The sequence below is a fragment of the Narcine bancroftii genome, chromosome 3, assembly GCF_036971445.1.
Source record: "Narcine bancroftii isolate sNarBan1 chromosome 3, sNarBan1.hap1, whole genome shotgun sequence".
Taxonomy (NCBI): Eukaryota; Metazoa; Chordata; class Chondrichthyes; order Torpediniformes; family Narcinidae; genus Narcine; species Narcine bancroftii.
Window position 1 is genome coordinate 143,526,187 of NC_091471.1, and position 20,641 is coordinate 143,546,827.

Sequence of the window (20,641 nt, forward strand, 5' to 3'; positions counted from 1 at the left end):
GAAGGACAAACCAGAATGCTGAGTATAGGATTAATGGTCAGTTACTTAAGAGTGCAGATGAACAGAGGGACCTCGGGGTACAAATATGTACATCACTCAAGGTAACCACACAGGTTGATAGGATATTAAGGCAGCCTATGGGATACTGGACTTAATTAATAGCAGAAATGAATTCAGGAATAGAGAGGTCATGTTGCAACTCTACAAATTTCTGGTGAGACTACACTTAGAATTTTGTTCTGGCCACCTCATTTCAGAAAGAAGATGAAAGCTATGGAAAGGATGCAGAGGAGATTTACCAAGATGTTGCTTGGATTAAAAAACAAGTCTTATGAGGCAATGTTAACAGAGCTTGGACTTTTCTCTTTGGAGAAGGATGAGAGGAGACTTGATAGATGTCTACAAGATTATGAGAGGCGTGGATAGCCAGCACCTGTTTCCCAGAGTAGAATCAGCCAACACCAGAGGATGCATGTACAAAGTTGAGGGAGGGAAGTTTAGGAGACACATCAGGGGTAAGTGTTTTTTTTAAATAAAAAAAAGAGTTGTGTGTGCCTAGAATGTCTTCCCATGGACGGTGGTAGAGGCTGAAACATTGGGGGTATTTAAGAGACTCTTAGACACATGGATGAAAGAAAAATAGAGGGTTACGGGGTAGGGAAGGTTTAGTTCTTTTTTAAGGGAAGGAATACATGGGTTGGCACAACATCAAGGGCTGTATTGCTCAGGTTCTAAAACAATAGCAAGCATGTGCCGGGATGTATTAATACTGAAACAAGTCAGTCTTTAGAAAGACAAGATTTATAGATTAGGCTGTGGATTGGAGGACCATTAAAAGAGCACTGGATGGTGGGAGCTTGAATTAAATTAGATAGGCTGCATCTATTTTCCCCTCAAGCAAAAGCCGAGAGGTAACATGTCAGAAGTATGTAACATTGAAAGGCATAGATAGGATAGATAACCAGAGTCTGCTTCCCATGGACTAAAACTAAAGATTAAAGGGGGAAGGGAAAACAAAATCAGAGAAATTTTTCTATACAGTAGCTTGTATCTGAAATGAGCTGGTAGAGACGAGAGCAGTAACAGCATTTAAGAGGCATCCACATAGATACGAATAAAGAAAGGCACAGAGGAAAAGGAATTAATGCAGAGAAGTGGGATCTTGAATGGGCCTCTCACTTATAAAACATAATGGAAGATTCCAAGGTATATAGAGATAAGTTCAGTAGGGCTGTAGGTCTAGCAGGGTAGTTGTGAATTATGGGTAGGAGATAGAAGCAGATTATACAGGGTTGAAGAACTATTTGGCTGGATACAATGGCAGAGAAATCATCTGAAATTTTGAGATCTGAATGGTCTGTGGGATGATATCCTGATGATTGCTGTGGAGGTCTTAGACTAGAGGAGACAAACATTCATGGATAAATATGGAGCTGCATAAAGTTAGAGAAAAGATAGCAGAAGACGATCTATAAATGGAATTCAGAAAGGTTTGTGGGGAATAATAAAACATCATTAGTAAAGCATATCATTAGTATTTGGGAATTAGTTAATGGTTACAAAGGAAATGAATTATGAGTCTTGTTGAAAATGCCCCTTGCTCAGAACAGACTCTTACCAATCCTATTATGATAATGGACATTTAGAAAATTGGTTCCAATGTGGGATTAAATACTTGGAAGACTATTGTGAGCAAGGGGTACTTATACCATTTGATCAAATTCAAAATAAATTTGGGATTTCACAAAATACGTTCTTCTGCCATCTTCAACTGAGATCTTTTTTAAGGGACACATTGAGCCCAGAACAAATTTTGCCGCAGATTACTGGACTGGAGATTGTGATTCATGATTCTAAATTGTATCTTATACTTCAGGAGGAATCCCCAAAACCAGATTTGAATAAATCAAAAGAAAGATGGGAATTGGATTTGGGAACGGAAATTGATCCTTTTTGCTGGTCTGACATTTTTTGGGACAGTATGAGGGATATAATTAATGTTTGCTATAGATTAACTATAAATTATTCAATTATATTTAATGCCACATAAATTAAATAAATTTAATCCAAATTTCCTAAATTTATGTTTTAGATGTGTCACAGAAATTGGTACATTTATTACATTCTACCTGTCATGTACCAAGGTTACATCATTTTGGAAAGATGCGGGCAAGGTTTTGGAACAAATCATAAAAATGTTTACCATTAACACCTGAACTTTTTCTTTTGGGAAATGTATATGATTTGGAACCCCAATTGAAGTTGTCAAAATATTAATTTAAAAAAAAATGTTTTATAAAGTTGCATTGGCAGTGACCAGGAGATGTATAGCAATTACATGGAAATCTGAATTTCCGTCTTAAAATTGATTGTTGGAAGAGGGTGATGCAAAATTGTATTCCCTTAGAAAAGGTGACTTACAATATTAGAAATGGGCATAATATTAACAATATGGAAACCATATTTAGATATTATGGGTTTGGATATCTAATATTTTCTCTTCTACACCCCATCCCCACTTTAAAAAAAAATCAATGGTTGAACCTTATGTTGGTTTAATTCTACTATTTTATTAATATCCTGTCTTTCTTTTTGGGAGAGTGGGGTAGTTATCACAGTAGCTTTGCACATATAATCGGTACTATTTTTATTTTACACTTTTCTCTCTGCACAGTACCATTTATTTTTATTCTATTTTGATAATTGTAAATATCATTTGGATACGATTCTATATTGTATTGTTTACAAAATTATAAATAAAATTTTTGAAAAGTAAGGGACCTTGTGGTCCAAATCTATATGTCCTCAAGATCACCGCACAGGTTGATAGAATAGTTAAGGTCTATGGATGCTTATATTTATTAATAGTGGGATTGAAAACAGGAGTAGAGGTCATGTTGCAACTTTACAAATCTCTGGTGAGACCACACTTAGAGTATTATATTCAGTTCTGGTCACCTCATTATAGGAAGAATGTGGAAGCTATGGAAAGGGTGCAGAGGTTTACCAGGATGTTGCCTGGATTTGGAAGCAAGTCTTATGAGGCAAGGTTTGGAGAGCTGGGTCTTTTCAATTTGGAGATGATGAGAGGCAGATAGGATGGACAGCCAGCACCTGTTTCCATGGCAGGACCAGCAAACACCAGAGGACATATGTACAATGTTAAGGGAGGCAAAGTTTAGGTGAGACATCAGGGGTAATTATTTTTTTTAAATTAAAATACAGAGTTGTGGGTGCCTGGAAGCTGAAACATTGGGGGCATTAAGAGACTCTTAGACACATGGATGAAAGAAAAATGGAGGATTGGGGGTAGAGAGATGTTAGTATTTTGTATTGGAAGTAATATGGGTCAGAACAACATTGAGGGCCGAAAAGCCTGTACTGGGCTGTATTGTTCTATGTCATGTATATTTTCTAGCTTTTTCATGTGTGAATTCAAAAAAGCATTAAATATAATTGTAAAATAACTAATAAAAGTACATGACATTAGGGAAAAAGGCGAAGAACAGAAGCAAAAGATAAGTAAACAACAGTGGAGAAAAAAATTTCAGTGCTAGCAATTCAATCAAACCAATGTTTGCAAATTTATTTCTTCTGCAGTTTTCAATGAAACTTTCATTAAATAATTAGTGTTACCAACTAACAACCTTTTTAATTATTTTTGGGACTAAAGAGACCTTGTTAGCACTAACACAGGAACAACAATGTAAAATTCACCAGATAATAGTAAATTCAATATTTTTTAATTAAACTATTAACAACATGCAATTTCTTACTTCTCTCTAAACTTATTTAACTAAATTTAACCCCACAAAGCGTAAATGTATGTGTGTCTTAGTGTACGCACTATGTGACCGTGGGGAAGAAAGACACGCACAACAAAGCCTTGGAAAACTAGACAGCCTTATTACCCTTATATGGGCCCCAGTGCTGATGTCAGGGCCCCACGTCACTGGAGCACCGACTTCCCCCACAGGGGAAGTCTGATAGGTTTTGGTGTGCACAAAGCACCTTCCTTTGAGGTCGACAAGCAAGCAGTGGGCCTGGAGGAAGTCTGCCCTTGGGAGTGGTTTGCACCAATGCCACGAGGGTGAAGATCCAAGAAATGCCAAAATGAAGGGGAATAGTGTGGGCCCCAAAAGATCAAATGGGGGAGCTGTTGGCTGCCCTCAGTGCAGGGCCCTGCTTGCCAATGCAGGTGTTGAGGCCTGTGGGGGGGGGGGGGGGGGGGGGGAGAGGGGTAGGACGTTTATCTCTGCGCCAGTGTCAACTAGGAAACACCTGACCAACAGCGAGTCCCAGATATAGGAGGCTATCAATGTGATGATAGTGGCATAGTTGTTTCAGGGTATTAACTTTCCTCTCCCCTGGCCTTGATATTAGCCAGTGTTCCCGCCAGAGTTTCCCATCTACCTGCTGTGTGGAGGTCACCTGGGACGACAGCTGGTGTCATCCCCCAGGTCCACGCAGGCCAGTCCGTGTCTTCAGATGTGGCCACTACACAACCCCCCCCCCACCCCCACCCCCCAAAACTAGCAACCAGGCCATTGTCCTTAGTCTCAGGTGGCCTGCCCCTGAGTTGCAGAGCAGTGGAAACCAGCTCATCACAGTCCAGATATGCCAGTTTCAGGCAGTTGATGGTAAAAGTTTCCTCTTTACTGCCGATGTTAAGGATGAAGGTGGAATTACTGTCCCTAACGACCTTGTGGGGCCTCTCGTAGAGTCATTGTAAGGATGGCCTGTGTGCACCCCTTCTCACAAATACATACTGACAAGTCTTTAGGTCCTTTGGGATGCCATATTTGTGCTGGCTACCATGTTTGGAGGTTGCTATAGAACCACCATGTTTGGAGGTTGCTATAGAACCAAGGACCCCAGTTTTTGTTGCAAGTTTAAAGGTCACCACAGAGTCTTCTAGGCATTTATCAGGGCCAGTAACTCCCCAGGGATGATTAAAGTCCTCCTTCAGTGTTGCACAAATTCCCAACAGGACCCAAGGTATTCGTCCACCCAGTTGGGATCCTTGAGCTGGGACATCAAGGCTGCTTCGAGGTGCCTATGGAAGTGCTCCTCCAACCCATTGGTCTGTCTTATACGCCACGGTGTGGTGAAGCAGCATCCGCAGAAAGTTAGCCAACATTGCCCAGAGCCCAGAGGTGAATTGTGCCCTCCTGTCTGAGGCTAGGTGCTCTGGGACTTCAAATGTGTCAATCAGTACCCTGGTGAAGGTCTCTGTGGTGGTATCAGGCAGCAAGACTGCCTCAATCCACCTCATGGAGCAGTCAACCATGGTCAAGAGGTATCTTGCCCCACTGGAAACTGGCAACGGCCCCACTATGTCAATGTGTACATGGCTGAACCTGCGCTGCACCAGCTCACAAGTCTATGTGGGTGGTCTCGTGTGAACATGCACTTTGGAGTACTGACATTTCATGCAGGTCTTGGCTCACTGACTGATCTCTTTACAAAGGCCATGCCAAACAAACCTGATGGCCACCATTTTGACCATGCCGTGGATTGCAGTTGCACCATGTTGTGGATGGCATTGAAAACCTGGCACCTCCATGCAGCCAGAATGATGGGGCAGGATTGCCGGTAGAAACGGTGCACAGCAGTGTCAGGTTACCTGGGCCGATGGGTATGTCCTCTACCCTGAGGCAGAAGATGGCTGTCCTGTAAACAGGAATCTCAGGGTCTTGCTGCTGTGTTTTGGTGAGGGCCACATAGTCAACCCTCTGGAACAGAACTTGTACCAACTCAATCACAGTGAGTGACAAAATGTCGGCTACCACGTTGTTTTTCCCCTCAATATGCTGAATGTCTGTTGTAAACTTGGACATGTAGGACAAGTGTCTATTGTCAGGCTGACCATGGGTCCGATACCTCATGAAAGGTGAAGATCATCAACTTGTGATCAGTGAACACCCTGAAATGCTGGCATTTCAAAAAGTAACAGTGCCAACAGCTCTCGGTCGAAAGACTTTCTGGGGGTGAACTGGGATTGGCGTACCCCGGATTAGGTCCACCTTGGAGAACACCTGTGCAGGTTGGCGGCAAAGTCTTGGATGTGGGGCACTGCATATCTGTCGGGCATGGTGGCCTTGTTGAGGCAGTGGTAGTCACCACTTAGTCTCCAACCTCCAAAGAGGCCCTCAGCCAATATGTGGTGCCTTACCCAGTGCTTTGGCTCAGCTGTGGAGAACTGTGGTGCCACTATCAAGGGGAACTCTGCCAGGATGCAGGCAAATTCACTGTCTGAGAGTTTTGGGGATGGTGGGGAGGGGGGGGGGGTGGGAAGGTAGGGCAGGTGACTTGGCTTCCCCCAGAGGGGAAGTCTGAAAGGTTTTGGCGTGCACAAAGCACCTTCCTTTGAGGTCGACAAGCAAGCAGTGGGCCTGGAGGAAGTCTGCCCATGGGAGTTGTTGCACCAATGCCACGAGGGTGAAGATCCATGTATCCATGTAATGCCAAAATGAAGGGGAATAGTGCGGGCCCCAAAAGATCAAATGGAGGAGCTGTTGGGTGCCCTCAGTGCAGGGCCCTGCTTGCCATTGCAGGTGTTGAGGCCTGTGGGGGGTGGGGGGGGGGGGTAGGATGCTTATCTCTGCACCAGTGTCAACTAGGAAACACCTGACCAACAGTGAGTCCCAGATATAGGAGGCTATCACGTGGGCCAATTGCTACAGCCATCAATGATGGTTGGCCAGGGCATTTCCTGGAAACCCGAAGGGTGGGCAGCATCAACGGGCCTCCGAACCCCAACGTGATGATAGTGGCATAGTTGTTTCAGGGTTTTAACTTTCCTCTCCCCTGGCCTTGATCTTATCGGGGGATGTTTGTGGGGCTTGCTGATGTGGTGTCCTTCTTATCTCTCCAGAGCATGTCCATCCAGGCGGCGACCCTCCGAGGGTTACTGAAATCCTTGTCCGTGAGCAAGAGTCGGATAACACCAGGCAGCTGCTCCAGAAAGATCTGCTCAAAGAGCAGGCATGGATTGAGGCCCTCAATTAGAGCGAACATCTCACTCATTAGGGCAGTTGGGGGCCGGTTTCCCAATCTGTCCACATGCAGCAATCTGGTGGCACGCTCACACTGGGAAAGCCCAAAAGTGCGGGCTAGTAGCTCTTTGAGGGCCCTTGTTCCGGAGGCTGCCATATGAAATCTATGACCCTTGCCGCTGTGTCCTGATGGAGGCGATGGCGATGTGGTGAAGCTGGAGCTGAGCTTTGGCCTGCTCGAACCACACATGTGGCTGTGACACCCAAAACATTGGAAGCCTGAGAGAGACTACATGGATGGTTTCTGGCTCTGTTTGATCTGTCATCTTCAGGTACAACTGCTGGTGGGACCTGTTGGGGTCACCAATGTAGCGTACTTGTTAAGACGAGTGTGGAGAAGGATGACACACTCACCAAAGCCTTTGAAAAAGAGTCAGCTTTATTGCTCTGGCCATTGTGCTTATATGGGCCCCTGGCACTGATGTCAGGGCCCTGCAACATAGGATTGGCCAGCGTTCCCCATCTTTCTGATGTGTGGATGTCGCCTGGGATGATGGCTGGCTTCATCCCCAGGTCCACAAGGTTGCTGGCCATTTTGCTGTCCAGTCCATGTCTCTGCACGTAGGCCACTACATTGTATACATAATTAAAGTCCCATTCTGAAAAATCAATCTTTAAAACTTCAAGCAAGACTGAATTTAAGACCTTCAGCATCATTTTACAGTTCAGAAAAATTATAAAGTGCTTTTAAACATTATATCTTCAGGCCTCTTTACTCACAATATGCTATTTCCTTCCACTATAAATTCACAAACCCAGACAAGGGTTAAACAAATGTGATTATCTTCTTCCACAATGAAGTCACAAACCAGACAATGGTTAATCAAAGTGGCCACACAAAAATAGAGTTCCAAAGAGACAGCGATGTGGTCTTCATTAATTCAAAACCCACTTATTCTGTGCTCCCTTTTCCCAGGAGTAACACAACAGCCCCAATTCTGGTTACTCTAACTCAACCCTGTCTTTCACAAGGTTTCAACCCACATCACAAGGGTTTTGACTTCTGTACTCTCTAAACCAGAAGTGGCCAACCTTTTTAATTTAAAATTTTTAATTTAGACATACAGCACGGTAACAGCCCATTTCGGCCCATGAGTCCATGCCACCCAATTAATCTTCACCTCCGGCATGGACTTGTGGGTCAAAATAGCCTGTTACCGTGATGTATGTCTAAATTAAAAAATTAAAATTAAAAGGTTGGCCATTTCTGCTCTAAACTAAACTCTTCCAAAACAAACTCAATGTCTGAATTCAGTAATAGATTTCTCCAAATCAAGTGACTGTTACATTATCACCAAGGTGAATCCTAATTCTTGGAAACCAAAATTTTGTTCCTTTTTCAAAACCATTCCACATCCATAACAACCTGACCTCATCTCTGTTCAAGAGGCTTTGATCAAAAACACATGGCTTCCTTCAGCAGTTCTTGAATAATTAAGAACCATTTGAAATCCATTAGCTCTGTCTATCCAAGGCACATCGACTCCGAAAATGAACACTCTTTTCAGAAAACAATGGTTCTCTATAAATGTGCTGTGACCTGTGTGACCCTGTATGGCAATAGATTAAGAGATGGGGAAGTGCAGAGAGACCTAGGGGTTCTTGTACACCAGTCTCTGAAGGCGAGCATGCAGGTACAGCAGGAGGTTAAAAAGGCAAATGGTATGTTGGCCTTCATATCAAGAGGGTTTGGGTATAGGAACAAGGATACCTTACTGCAGCTGTACAGGGCCTTGGTGAGACCCCACCTGGAGTATTGTGTGCAGTTTTGGTCACCTTATCTAAGGAAGGATGTTCTTGCAATGGAGGGAGTGCAGAGGCGATTCACCAGGCTGATAGCTGGAATGGCAAGAATGACTTATGAGGAAAGATTGCACAAATTGGGATTGCACTCGCTGGAGTTTAGAAGATTGAGAGGGGATCTCATAGAGACATATAAAATTCTGGTAGGACTGGAGAGGATGGATGCAGATGGGATGTTTCCAATGATGGGAAAATCCAGAACCCGGGGCCATGGTTTGAGGATAATAGGCAAACCATTTAGGACCGAGATGAGGAGGAATTTCTTTACCCAGAGGGTGGTGAATCTGTGGAATTCATTGCCACAGAGGGCAGTAGAGGCAGGTTCATTAAATCTATTTAAGAGGGAATTAGATCTATTTCTTCAGTATAAGGGTATTAAAGGTTACGGAGAGAAGGTGGGGACGGGGTACTGAACTTTAAGATCAGCCATGATCTCGTTGAATGGCGGAGCAGGCTCGAATGTTCGAATGACCTACTCCTGCTCCTATCTGCTATGTTTTTTTTTTCTATGTATCAACCCACAACTATCTTATTAAACCATATCTAGGCAAAATATAGTTTTAACCTTATACTAAGCATCAACATAAATCCATTACAATAGCTATCTGATTCAGCTGAAGTGAGAGCTAAAACAGTTTAAAAAGAAATACTTCTTCAAAGTGTATAACTTTATTTTAAAAAGTCAATGCATTACACAGTATAATCCAAATATTAAATTTTAATGCAAGTTTAAGTTGGGTCACTTGATGTTTGGTACCAAGTTAATGACAGAAGATATGGGAATACATCGTCGGCGGGCAGCAACCTCCTTTGAAGAAGACCGCAGAGCCCACCTCACTGACAAAAGGCAAAGGAGGAAAAACCCAACACCCAACCCCAACCAACCAATTTTCCCCTGCAACCGCTGCAATCGTGTCTGCCTGTCCCGCATCGGACTTGTCAGCCACAAACGAGCCTGCAGCTGACGTGGACTTTTTACCCCCTCCATAAATCTTCGTCCGCGAAGCCAAGCCAAAGAAAGAAATAGATAGGTAAACACCCAATGTGCTGCAACTCTCAAAAGACTATTAGGAGTATAATCTGCAAACTTAAGTTGGAGGAAGTAAGTTTAAGTAGATAATCAGAAGCAATGGGTCACTTTTTGAAGAATCATGATGGGCCACTTATTAAAAGATATGTTATTGGCTGCATTTCCTATATTGAAAATTTCATCATCATGTGTGAAAGATTAAATGAAAATGAAAGACCAAAAACAGAATAAAAATTGATCTTAAATCTTAAGAGTTGTAAAAAATGGAAAGAACTGGTCTCAGGTATGTAATGATATCAAAGATGTGCATGGAGAAAATAACATTACCCCATAGTCCAAGAAAGGGATGTGCTGCAATTATACTAATTATTGATGCAAATTAATCATATAGCTATAATAAATCACAGGGTAGTTGTTAATTAAAAGTTACCACAGCCTGGATATTAACTCACTGAAAAAAGTTATTTGCTATTGTAGCAAAACAAAACATAGTAGAGTGGGAAGCAAGCAGCAAACTGGAGGTGGAAGGAGACATTTTAAAATACTTACAATAAAACTCATGAAAATCATGCATCTGAGGAACGCCAGACACAAGGTTGTAAAGATGAGGTTTTAACAACCCAGTCTTCATCATACTGTAAGCCATTTCGGTGAGATTTATTCCAACGATAGCATAGGAATATCTGAAATTGGTAACATACATAATTTGTTAAATGGATTTCAAATGCATTCACATTCTGAAGCCTCCAAAAACAGCCATTTTAATTCAAGGAGGTTACCAGGAAAGTTGACAAAGAAAATGCTACAGATGTTGTCTACATGGACTTTAGTAAAGCCTTAGACAAGGCCCCACATGGGATATTAGTAAGCAAGGTTCAGACATTGATTTTTCCCTCATCTGCTACTTCCCTTTAACTCATCAGCTGCTGAAATCTCCTCACAGGCAGATATTATCTCTAGGAATATTTAATCATTATTCAAAGTTAGTCTGTAAGGTTTAGATGCTAGGTATTCATGGTGAAGTCGTGAAATGAATTTGACGGGAGAAGCCAGAGAGTGGTAGTGGATGAATGCTTCTCAGACTGGAGGCCCTCACTAGTGGTGTGCCTCAGGGATCAGCGCTAGTACCATTGGTGTTTGTCATTTATAATCGATGATAATTTAGTAAATAGGATCAGCAAGTTTGCAGATGACACTAAGATTGGCAACATTGTGGACAGTGAAGAAGATTTTCAAAGCATGCAGAGGGATCTGGACCAGCTGGAAAAATGGCAGTTGGAATCTAATGCAGACAAATGTGATGTGTTGCATTTTGGAAGGATAAACCAAGAAAGGACACATAGTAAATGGTTGGGTACCGAGGAGGTGCCGTAGAATAGCGGGATCTGTGAATAATGATACACAATTCGCTGACAGGGGCATCACAGTGCATAGGGTTCTAAATAGATCTTTTGACATATTGGCCTTCATAAATCAAAGTACAGTTATGCACCGCTTAATGTCCGTTCGGGCAACGGACGACCGCATACATGTGGTTCCATAATTATTCAGTTACCATGAGCAAGTCCACAGCAATTTAGAAAAAAGTGATTGCTAGTGTTAGAGTTCGGTGTTGCGTGTTGGCCGATGTGTTGCATGGTTTTATGTTAAAAAGTGACAGTTTGCCTTAGAGAACCAAGGTGAAGGTGGACTGCTGAGAGAGTGGGAGACGGACTGAGCATATGCAGAAAATGAAAAAAAAAATTCTGGACATGGATGATAAACTGCCACTGGGTGGTGCTGTGGAGTGGAAGGCGGCCCAGAGCACAAATCATGGTCTGGAGAACAGTTTAGAATGTTGGGATTTCAAAAAGGATGAACATTTCGAAGGCAGCCAGAAGGATCAAGCCAGTGGTTCCTCTCTCTTCAAGCAACACAAGAAGACAACTTTGAATTTTGTGCTCTCTCTCTCTCTCTCTCAAAGATCTTTTGGCTTCAGTTTACCAAACAAACTGAATTTTGTTTATGATCTTTGCTTCAATTGAGATCGAAGTTTTGTGAGTTTTGTGTGTTTTGTGTTTGTGTCTTAAGTTTTTTTTGTGGGCTGGTTGGAAATAGAACTTAGACTTTAATTACATATGGTATATTTAGGCTGGGGAATTTATTAGTTTTACACGGCTATAGAGATTTGCATAGTAACCAGTGGGCATTGTTAAAAAGGGGGGATTTTGAATTAAAGTTTGAAGGTAAATTTTTGTTAATAAAGTAATTGTTCATCTTTACCCCTGTGATATGCCTTCTTTGTGGTTGCAGGTTTGATCTTGTAACAATAGCTATAGGAAATTGTATACTGTATTCCCAAACTGATCTGACTATAACCTCATGTCCGTCCCCACACTGATCCCACTGCCGCACTCTCACCCCAGAGCCCCAAGTCAGTCCCCATACTGATCCTACTATCCCGCTCTCTCTCCAGAGTCCAGTGTTTGCCCTGCTCTCTGCCGTGTGTCTTTCCCCACATTGATCCCTACGTACAAATAAAAAGTTTACAGGTACACCACAGTATCCCATAGAGCTTTGCTAAGTATATAACATGGTGTTTGCACAATGTCCTCAATGCATAATGCCCAATTTCATAGAACACATCGGGGACGTTAAATAGCACATACCTGTATTGAGTATAGGAGTTGGGATGTTCTGGTAAAGTTGTAAAAGACATTGGTGAGGCCAAATTTGAGCATTGTGTGCAATTTTGGTCACCTAACTACAAAAAAGATATGAGAGATTGAGTGCAGAGAAGATTTACTAGGATATTACCCAGACTTCAATAACTGAGTTACAAGGAAAGAGTGTAGAAGAATGAGGGGACATTTGATAGAGGTATTTAAAATTATGAGGAGGATAGACAGAGTAAATATAGATAGGTTTTTTCCATTGATGATAGGTGAGATACAAGCCAGAGAACATGAGTTAAGAGTGAAAAGGGAAAGGTTTAGGAGGAACAGGAGGGGAGACTTCTTCACACGAGAGTGGTGGAACAAGCTGCCAGCTGAAGTGGTGAATGTGGGGTCAATTTGAACATTTAAGAATTTGGACAGATACATGATTGGGAGAGGTATGGAGGGCTATGGGCTGGGTGCAGGACAGTGGAACTAGACAAAAAAGGTTCAGCACAGACTAGAAGGCCGAATGGGTCGGTTTCTGTGCTGTAATGTTCTATGGTTCTATTTCTGCATTAAGGAAGAATTGAATCCATGAAGAGTTTTTTTTTTTAATTAAAAAAAAAAAATCACATCTTGTATCAGGCTTTCTACTCATGGCTAATAGCTTTAGATATATTTTATAAAATATGTCTTAGACGTCTAAACCTGAATTATTGTGCATTTCCTTCTGTATGTGCAATTAAACAAATAAAATATATGGAAATATTGATTCCAGATTCCTGCAAAATAGATGCTATATATGAATGGAATGAAGCACTAATGTTTGCAGTCACTGTGACTGTGGTAAAAATCAAATGCTGGACGAACTCAGCAGATCTCGTGGCATCCATAGAAGGTAAAGATAGATAATTGATGTTTTGGGACCGAACCCTTTCTTCAAGGTATGAGCAATAAGCAGTGTCTGAATTTAAAAAAAACTAGGAGAGAAGGGAAGCATAGGCTAAAAGACAATAATTGGATATGGATAGGAGAAAGGGGGGGAGGGGGAAAGAAAGAGAGGAGAACTAACTTTAAACTTGAGAAGTCAATGTTAATGCAAACTAGTTGGAGGATGCCCAGATGGAATGAGGCGTTGTTCCTCCAATTTGTGGGTAGTCTTAATCTGGCAGTGCACGAAACCTTGGACAGACATTGGCAAGGGAATGGAGCAGTGAATTGAAATGGGTTGTCACTGGGAGATCCTCACTATTGCAATGGACAGGGCAAAGGTGCTGAACTTGTTCGGCTCCCAGTTGCGTCCAGTGTCTCTGACGTAGAGGAGAGCACAACAGGAGCATCGAATGCAGCAGATGACACTTGCAGATTCACAAGAGTGTTGCTTCTCTTGGAAGGATTTGTTTGGGGTCCTGAATGGTGGTGAGGGAGAAAAGTGTGGACAACAATGTAGCATTTTTTTTGCTGTTACAGGGAGCGACTGGTGGGAAGGGAGGAGACGAAGGAGTCATGAAGAGAGCAGTTCTTTTGAAAGGTAGAGAGGAAGATTTGTCTGGTGGTGGGATCACGTCCTTGACTACAATTTCTCATTCCTTGTCCCCCAAAAGGATTCCATTTATTTCTTGCAATTCCTCAAATCTCAGTTACATCTGCTCCCAGGATGAGGTCTTCCATGCAAGAGATCTTCCTTCCTCAAAAAACCTGGCTTCCCATCTACTACCAACAACTTAGCCCTCACCTGCATATCCTCCATTACCCACAGAGTTGTCCTGCACCCCTCCCATCTCTCTTTCTCTCCCCCCCCCCCGCCCCCGGGACTCCACATTAAACAAGGACAGGATTCTCCAAGTCTTCACCTACCACTCCACTAGCCTCTACATTCAACATCATCCTCTACCATTTCCACCACCTATAGTTGGTCACTCCTCCCTTGCCACAAATCACCCCTTGGGAACTACCCGTGACTGCAAAAAATGCTACACTCATACCCATACCTTCTTCCTCACCACCACTCGACCCCCAAAACAGTCCTTCTACATGAAGCAACACTTTTCTTGTGACTATGCAAGGGCCATCTACTGCATTCAGTGCCCTGGACGTAGTATCATCTACATTGAAGAGACTTAGCGATCGCTTCATTCAGCACTTTCACTCTGTCCACTGCAATAGTGGGGATCTCCCAGTGGCAACCCATTTCAATTCTCTGCCTTGTACCAATATGCCTGTTCATGGTCTCACATACTGCCAGATTGAGACCTCTGCAAATTGGAGGAACACCAACTCATTCCGTCTGGGCATCCTCCAATTTGATGGCATTAGCAGACTATTCCATTTTCCACCCACAACTCCCTTCCCCGACCGATTTTCACCTTTTCTCTCCTGTTATCTATATCCAATTATCACCTTTTTGTCTGTTGGCCAGTGCTCACCCCTTCCCAGCCTTTTTATTCAGGAGCCTGTCTGCTTTTTGCTCAGGCCTAAAACATCAGCGATACATCTTTATCTCCTATGGACACTGCGAGACTTGCCAAGTTCCTTCAGCCTTTCTGTGCGTTAACTACATCTGAATGATTTTTTTTTTAAATATAAAAAAAAGAACATCCAAAATACCATTCAAAAGGCTTGCTTACAAATGAAGCTGCCAAGATCTAAAAAGTGTGTACCCTGATACACATTGAAATAAGTAAAGCAAGGATATGACAAAATTATGCATAGAGTAAAACAGTTAATCCAGCATACCCAGGGCTTCAATGGTGTCAGACTAACTCGGACGTCATTTTATTAATAGTCTTTAATTCAATTTTAGATATTATAGAGTAAATTGATACATTTTCTAGGCACAAGAGAGCACTGGAACAAGGGCCAACAAAGTGAAAGGGCTTGCAGGAATCAGTACCAAATGATTCAGAAGGCTGAATGTCAGGATTTCCATGTAATTGGATGGTTGCAGTTTAAAAAAAATGTTTGATGCAAAAAAAAATCACAAACAACAAAAATAACAATGAAACAGCAGAGATTTCTTAGTAACTTGTTATTTTAGATTATAGAGTGAAAATAATTCCCCATTTTGGAAGTGAGATTTTAACATGTGAAAGATCCACAAGACTTAAATATCTATTTTTTTTTTTAATTTAAAAAAAGAATAAATCACATTTCTTCACTTACCCTATTTTGGGATGATTAGATTGAGAGAGAGTCTGGCCTGCTATTTCTGGATAATGTTCCCCAAAGAACCTAAAACAGTAATATAAACCTGCCATTTAGTGTATAAAAAAATTACAACTTTAGGTATTTCTTCCTTCTGTGGAGCAAAACAAACAGAAAATGCTGGAAACAGTAGATCAGACAGCAGCCCCAAGAGAGGAGTAAATCTTGTGTTGAATTCCAGCATGAGATGTCATTATCATGAAACACTTAATGACCTGCACAGGATAAACCTGTCAACCCCAAATGCCACCCAATCCAGAGCCCCCAGCATTCCCTTCTTTTGCACAGAAACCAACTGTGTCCAACTGGAATGGCATTTTTATCCAAAATTACTAAATTCATCGTTGAGTCCCATAGGTTGAAATGTGCTTAGCCATTGTGTTTAAATGATGCACCACACAAGAAGCCAATGAGAGAGGTCAGAGTGGGAGTGAGATTGAAAATTAAGGTGACAAGTAACTGGATGCTCAGGGCCACCAGAGTGAATTGAAGCACACTGTACAATAGTCAACTGCCTGTTCTTAGTATCTTCATTGTAAACAAGTGCAGTGACAAAAGGTGGAAGCAAAAAGAGCGCACCTCCACTTCATGTGAAAAAGACTTTTGGATCTCTGGATGATGGAAAGAGGCAAATGTGTCATACATCCTCTGATTACCTTACAAGCGAGCATGGGAAAGAGCTGATGACGACAGATGGAAGGGTGGATTAGGGAGTCATGAAGGGATGGGAAATTTAAGTCTGGTGGTGGCATCTCCTTTCAGATGGCAGATATTTATCAGATGTGTAGACTGGAAGGATAGAAGACAAGGCCAAAAGGAATCCAACATGTTCTAGGTGCAAGAGAAAGGACAACAGTTAAAATACAAGGAACTCAGCATACCATCTCATCATAGATCAAATTGAATTGGTGGTGGAATGCTTTGGTTTGCGTGCTATCCTGGCAGTTAGTGCAGTAGTAAAACAAAAGGGCCAGGAGTAGTGCTACAAGTCAAGAAGTGCAGGGTATAGTTTCACAAAGAAAGTACAGAGTATAGAACAAGTACTGGTACAATAGTACATGGGCATCATCTTTTATCAGACATCCATTTGACAGTCTGAAAACAGAAAAGAAACCATCCTTTAATTTGGAGATTCTTCTTATAAGCTCATTCATCTTCTGTCTGACAGAAGATGGGAAGAAGAGTGTGACAGAGGAGGAATGAATTATTTAATATATTGACAGCTGTCTCAAGATAGCAAGAGGTATAAACAGAGTCAATGGAGTGGAAATTTGTCATCATTCCTTAATCAATTGTGGCCTGAAAATCTGGAAGTGAAAGATCCAGTTGTGGGGTTAGGGGATGGTGCTGAAATCTAGGTCTTAAGAGTTTGGAGACAAGTTTGTCTGGGATTACAGTTGCTGAAGGCAGAGCAGTAATCAATAGAACCTTGACATTGCTAATCAGGGGCATATGGAGACAATTATGACAATCATTCAACTCAAACAATGAAATGTCAACCACAGCACACTAGAGATTAAAATAAGGGCTATCAATGTACTTCAAAGTAGTTGTAAACAATAGATCACAAAATCAAGACTGGCATTCAGCAAGAGATTAAGGTGAAGAATATATTAGTCTCCAATGCAAAAGGTTTTGAACACTAGAGCTGTGGCTATAAATATACAGAATCCTGGCAAGACCATAATTTATACAGGTCTCATCTCCTTAAAGAGAATTATGGAAATACAGTTGCATTCATTAAATTCCTGGGATGACGGAAGTGTCACATGAAAAACAGAGGAAGCAGGCTAGTTTAGAAGAATGAAAGGAACTTAATTGAAAGGTAGAGTTCTTAGACTTGACAGGATTCCCCTGCATTAAGTGTTTCAAATCAGGTATCAAAATCTCAAAATCTCAAAACAAGGAGTAGACAGGGACAAGGAAGATATTTTTTGTTCCCCATTCAGAGGATAGTGAATTTTTGGAAGTGTCAACCCAGGAGGGCTGACAAATCAAGTCAGATCAATTGTATTTTATATGAAAGAAATTAAATGGGTTTAGTGCTGGAAAATGGCTCAAGTTAAAAAAAAGATCAGCCAAGGTCTTGTTGAATGATAAAGGTGGCAGGAGGGGCTGATTGGCTTAATCTTGCTTCTAGGTTTTATATTATGTTCAGCTGTTTCTTTAAAATGGAATATAAACAGTGGAATTCAAAGTTCAAATTATAGTCAGAGTACATCCATGACATCACATACAAGCATTGAGATTCTTTTTTTCAGGCCAGGCATTTCTAGAAAAAAAAATTGTACTTAAGATACATATACAAAAGAGAGAAATTTAGGCAAAGACCCTGCAATATGGGGGCTTTGTTTTGCCTAACCTGAGACATGATTATTGGGCTATTAATAGAAAATATATTTATTTTCTGGATTCATTACATAGGTAAATCAGACTGCCCAGAATGAACATCCATGGAGCCGAAAGGTTTTAACAAATTTGATCTGGCTACTCTACTTGATACTTCCCTTCTGTTTTCTTTGGTAAAGGTGATTAAATAAATAGGCAGTTCGGTAGTCAAAAATTCATGACGAATTTGATTTCAATTCAGGCGCTGTTTTGATTGAAAAAGTTTTCTTTATTTGTTAATTAATTTCTTTTTCCCTCCATCTTGCCTTGATCATGTTTTTCATAAATGAAGAGAAAAGGGTATCACTTCATTTTTTGACTTATTTGTAGATGGCCGTTTTATGACATTTGAACATTTGTCACAAATGTAATCTCCTTAATTTTCATTCTTTTATAGATTTTCTGAGAAACCAAGTTACTACTTTTCTATTCTGCCACGATTACAATTGAATTGACTTTATTTCAGTTAAATCCTTGTCAGAAGAGTTTAATAGGATTAATTTATGGATTAATTTCTAAAATACATTGTGTTTCTATGAATAAAATTAAGAGTGCTTGGGAGAGCGATTTATATTCTTTCCAAGGATATATGGACCAAGTGTTTAAAATTGGTCCATTCCTCTTCCATTTGTGCATGTAATTCACTTATTCAATTCAAGATAGTTCATAGAGCACATTTGTTCAAAGATAAACTTGCTAAGATTTTTTTCTACTATCAACCCTTTACGTGACAGATTTTGTAATGGGGTTTCTTCCTTATTTCATGTTTTGGTTCTGTTCAGTGTTAGATCACTATTGGAAGGAAATTTTTAATGCATTTTCTAGCCACTTTAATGGCTAGAACTATTTTGCTAAGATGGATGGATTCTATCTCTCCTAGTTATGCAGAATGAAGGACCCAAACCTCATCATGCTTGAGCCTCAAGAAGATTAGATGTTCTGGAAACTAAAGTCGTTTGATAAAATGTGGCATACTTTTATCAAATATTTCAATGATTAATGAATAATATAGTGGTTTACTATTTTGCACATAACATACAAAATGTTTATAATCTCTTCCTGAACTTATTTACATACTGTTATCCTTTGGGTAGTTTAAGGCATCCCAGCATTTTTTTTTTCTTTTTAATTTAGGGGTAATAGATTTAGGATAAGTTAGTTTTTTCTTCTGCAGGACCAAGAGATGTAATTTTGAATTCTGTTTATCATTAGTTGCAATGTTCTTTTTATTCTAGGATACATTGTAATTACTTTGTACCAGTACAGTATATTTTTCTTGATCTTACACTTGTATTGATTCAATTTGAAAAGTTAAAAATTTATGAACACATCCAAATTAGTTAAAAGTTGAAACACAAATCACCCAGTCTGGGGACTGTTTAATTAGTGTGCTGTTAAAATGGCTTCTGCTATCTGCTTATAACACAAAGATACAGCACTTACACTAAATTGTGCAACCCCAGCATCCCCATGCCTCTGAAGTCGGTTTTAGGATCTTCACCTTGAAAACCAATATCACCCCATTGCTTGGTGATTCTCGACTCCAATGGTACATGAGGCATCAACAACTTCCACAGCTGAAAGTCATGGAAGAAATAAACAGCAAATGTGATAATCTACCAATCCAGAAAACAAAAAAAAAAATCCTTAATCATAAACTGTAATGAAATTATTTAAAAAAAACAGAATTGCTTCTGCTTTAATATTATAATGGTTGCAGAGAATCATTGTTTAATCAGTCACAAACTAACCATATAACCACTTACAGCACAGAACAGGCCAGTTCAGCCCTACCAGTCCATGCCGTAACAAATCCCCACCCTCCTAGTCCCACTGACCAGCACCCGGTCCATGTCCCTCCAGTCCTCTCCTCTCCATGTAACTATCCAGTCTATCCTTAAATGTAACCAATGATCCCGCCTCGACCACGTCTGCCGGAAGCTCATTCCACATCCCTACCACCCTTTGTGTAAAGAAATTTCCCCTCATGTTCCCCTTATAATTCTCCCCTTTCAACCTTAAACCATGCCCTCTAGTTTGAATCTCCCCCACTCTTAATTGAAAAAACCTATCTACATTTACTCTGTCTGTCCTTTTTAAAATCTTAAACGCCTCTATCAAGTCCCCCCTCAATCTTCTACGCTCCAGAGAAGCCCCAGTCTGCACAACCTTTCCCTGTAACTCAAACCTTGAAATCCTGTCAACATTCTCGTGAACCTTCTCTCCACTCTCTCTATTTTGTTTATATCTTTCCTATAATTTGGTGACCAAAACTGTACACAGTACTCCAAATTTGGCCTCACCAATGCCTTGTACAATTTCATCATAACCTCCCTACTCTTGAGTTCAATACTCCGATTTATGAAGGCCAACATTCCAAATGCCTTCTTCACCACACCATCTACCTGAGTATCAGCCTTGAGGGTACAATTTACCATCACTCCTAAATCCCTTTGTTGCTCTGCTCATCTCAATAGCCTACCATTTAATGCATATGGCCTATTTAGATTTGCCTTTCC

At 40.9% G+C, this 20,641-nt stretch overlaps 1 protein-coding gene across 3 annotated transcripts in view; it reads right to left on the reverse strand.

Moving 5' to 3' along the window:
• The window catches only part of elmod2 (ELMO/CED-12 domain containing 2), a 47,532-nt gene that overhangs the window by 6,253 nt on the left and 20,638 nt on the right, over window positions 1-20,641 (reverse strand). For all 3 annotated transcript variants that reach the window (XM_069925315.1, XM_069925316.1, XM_069925314.1), the window contains exons 6-8: window positions 19,566-19,699; window positions 15,693-15,761; window positions 10,441-10,574 (exon numbers count right to left, since the gene is read on the reverse strand). In XM_069925315.1, coding sequence (XP_069781416.1) covers window positions 10,441-10,574; window positions 15,693-15,761; window positions 19,566-19,699 — 337 coding nt within the window. The remainder of the gene's footprint in view (window positions 1-10,440; window positions 10,575-15,692; window positions 15,762-19,565; window positions 19,700-20,641) is intronic.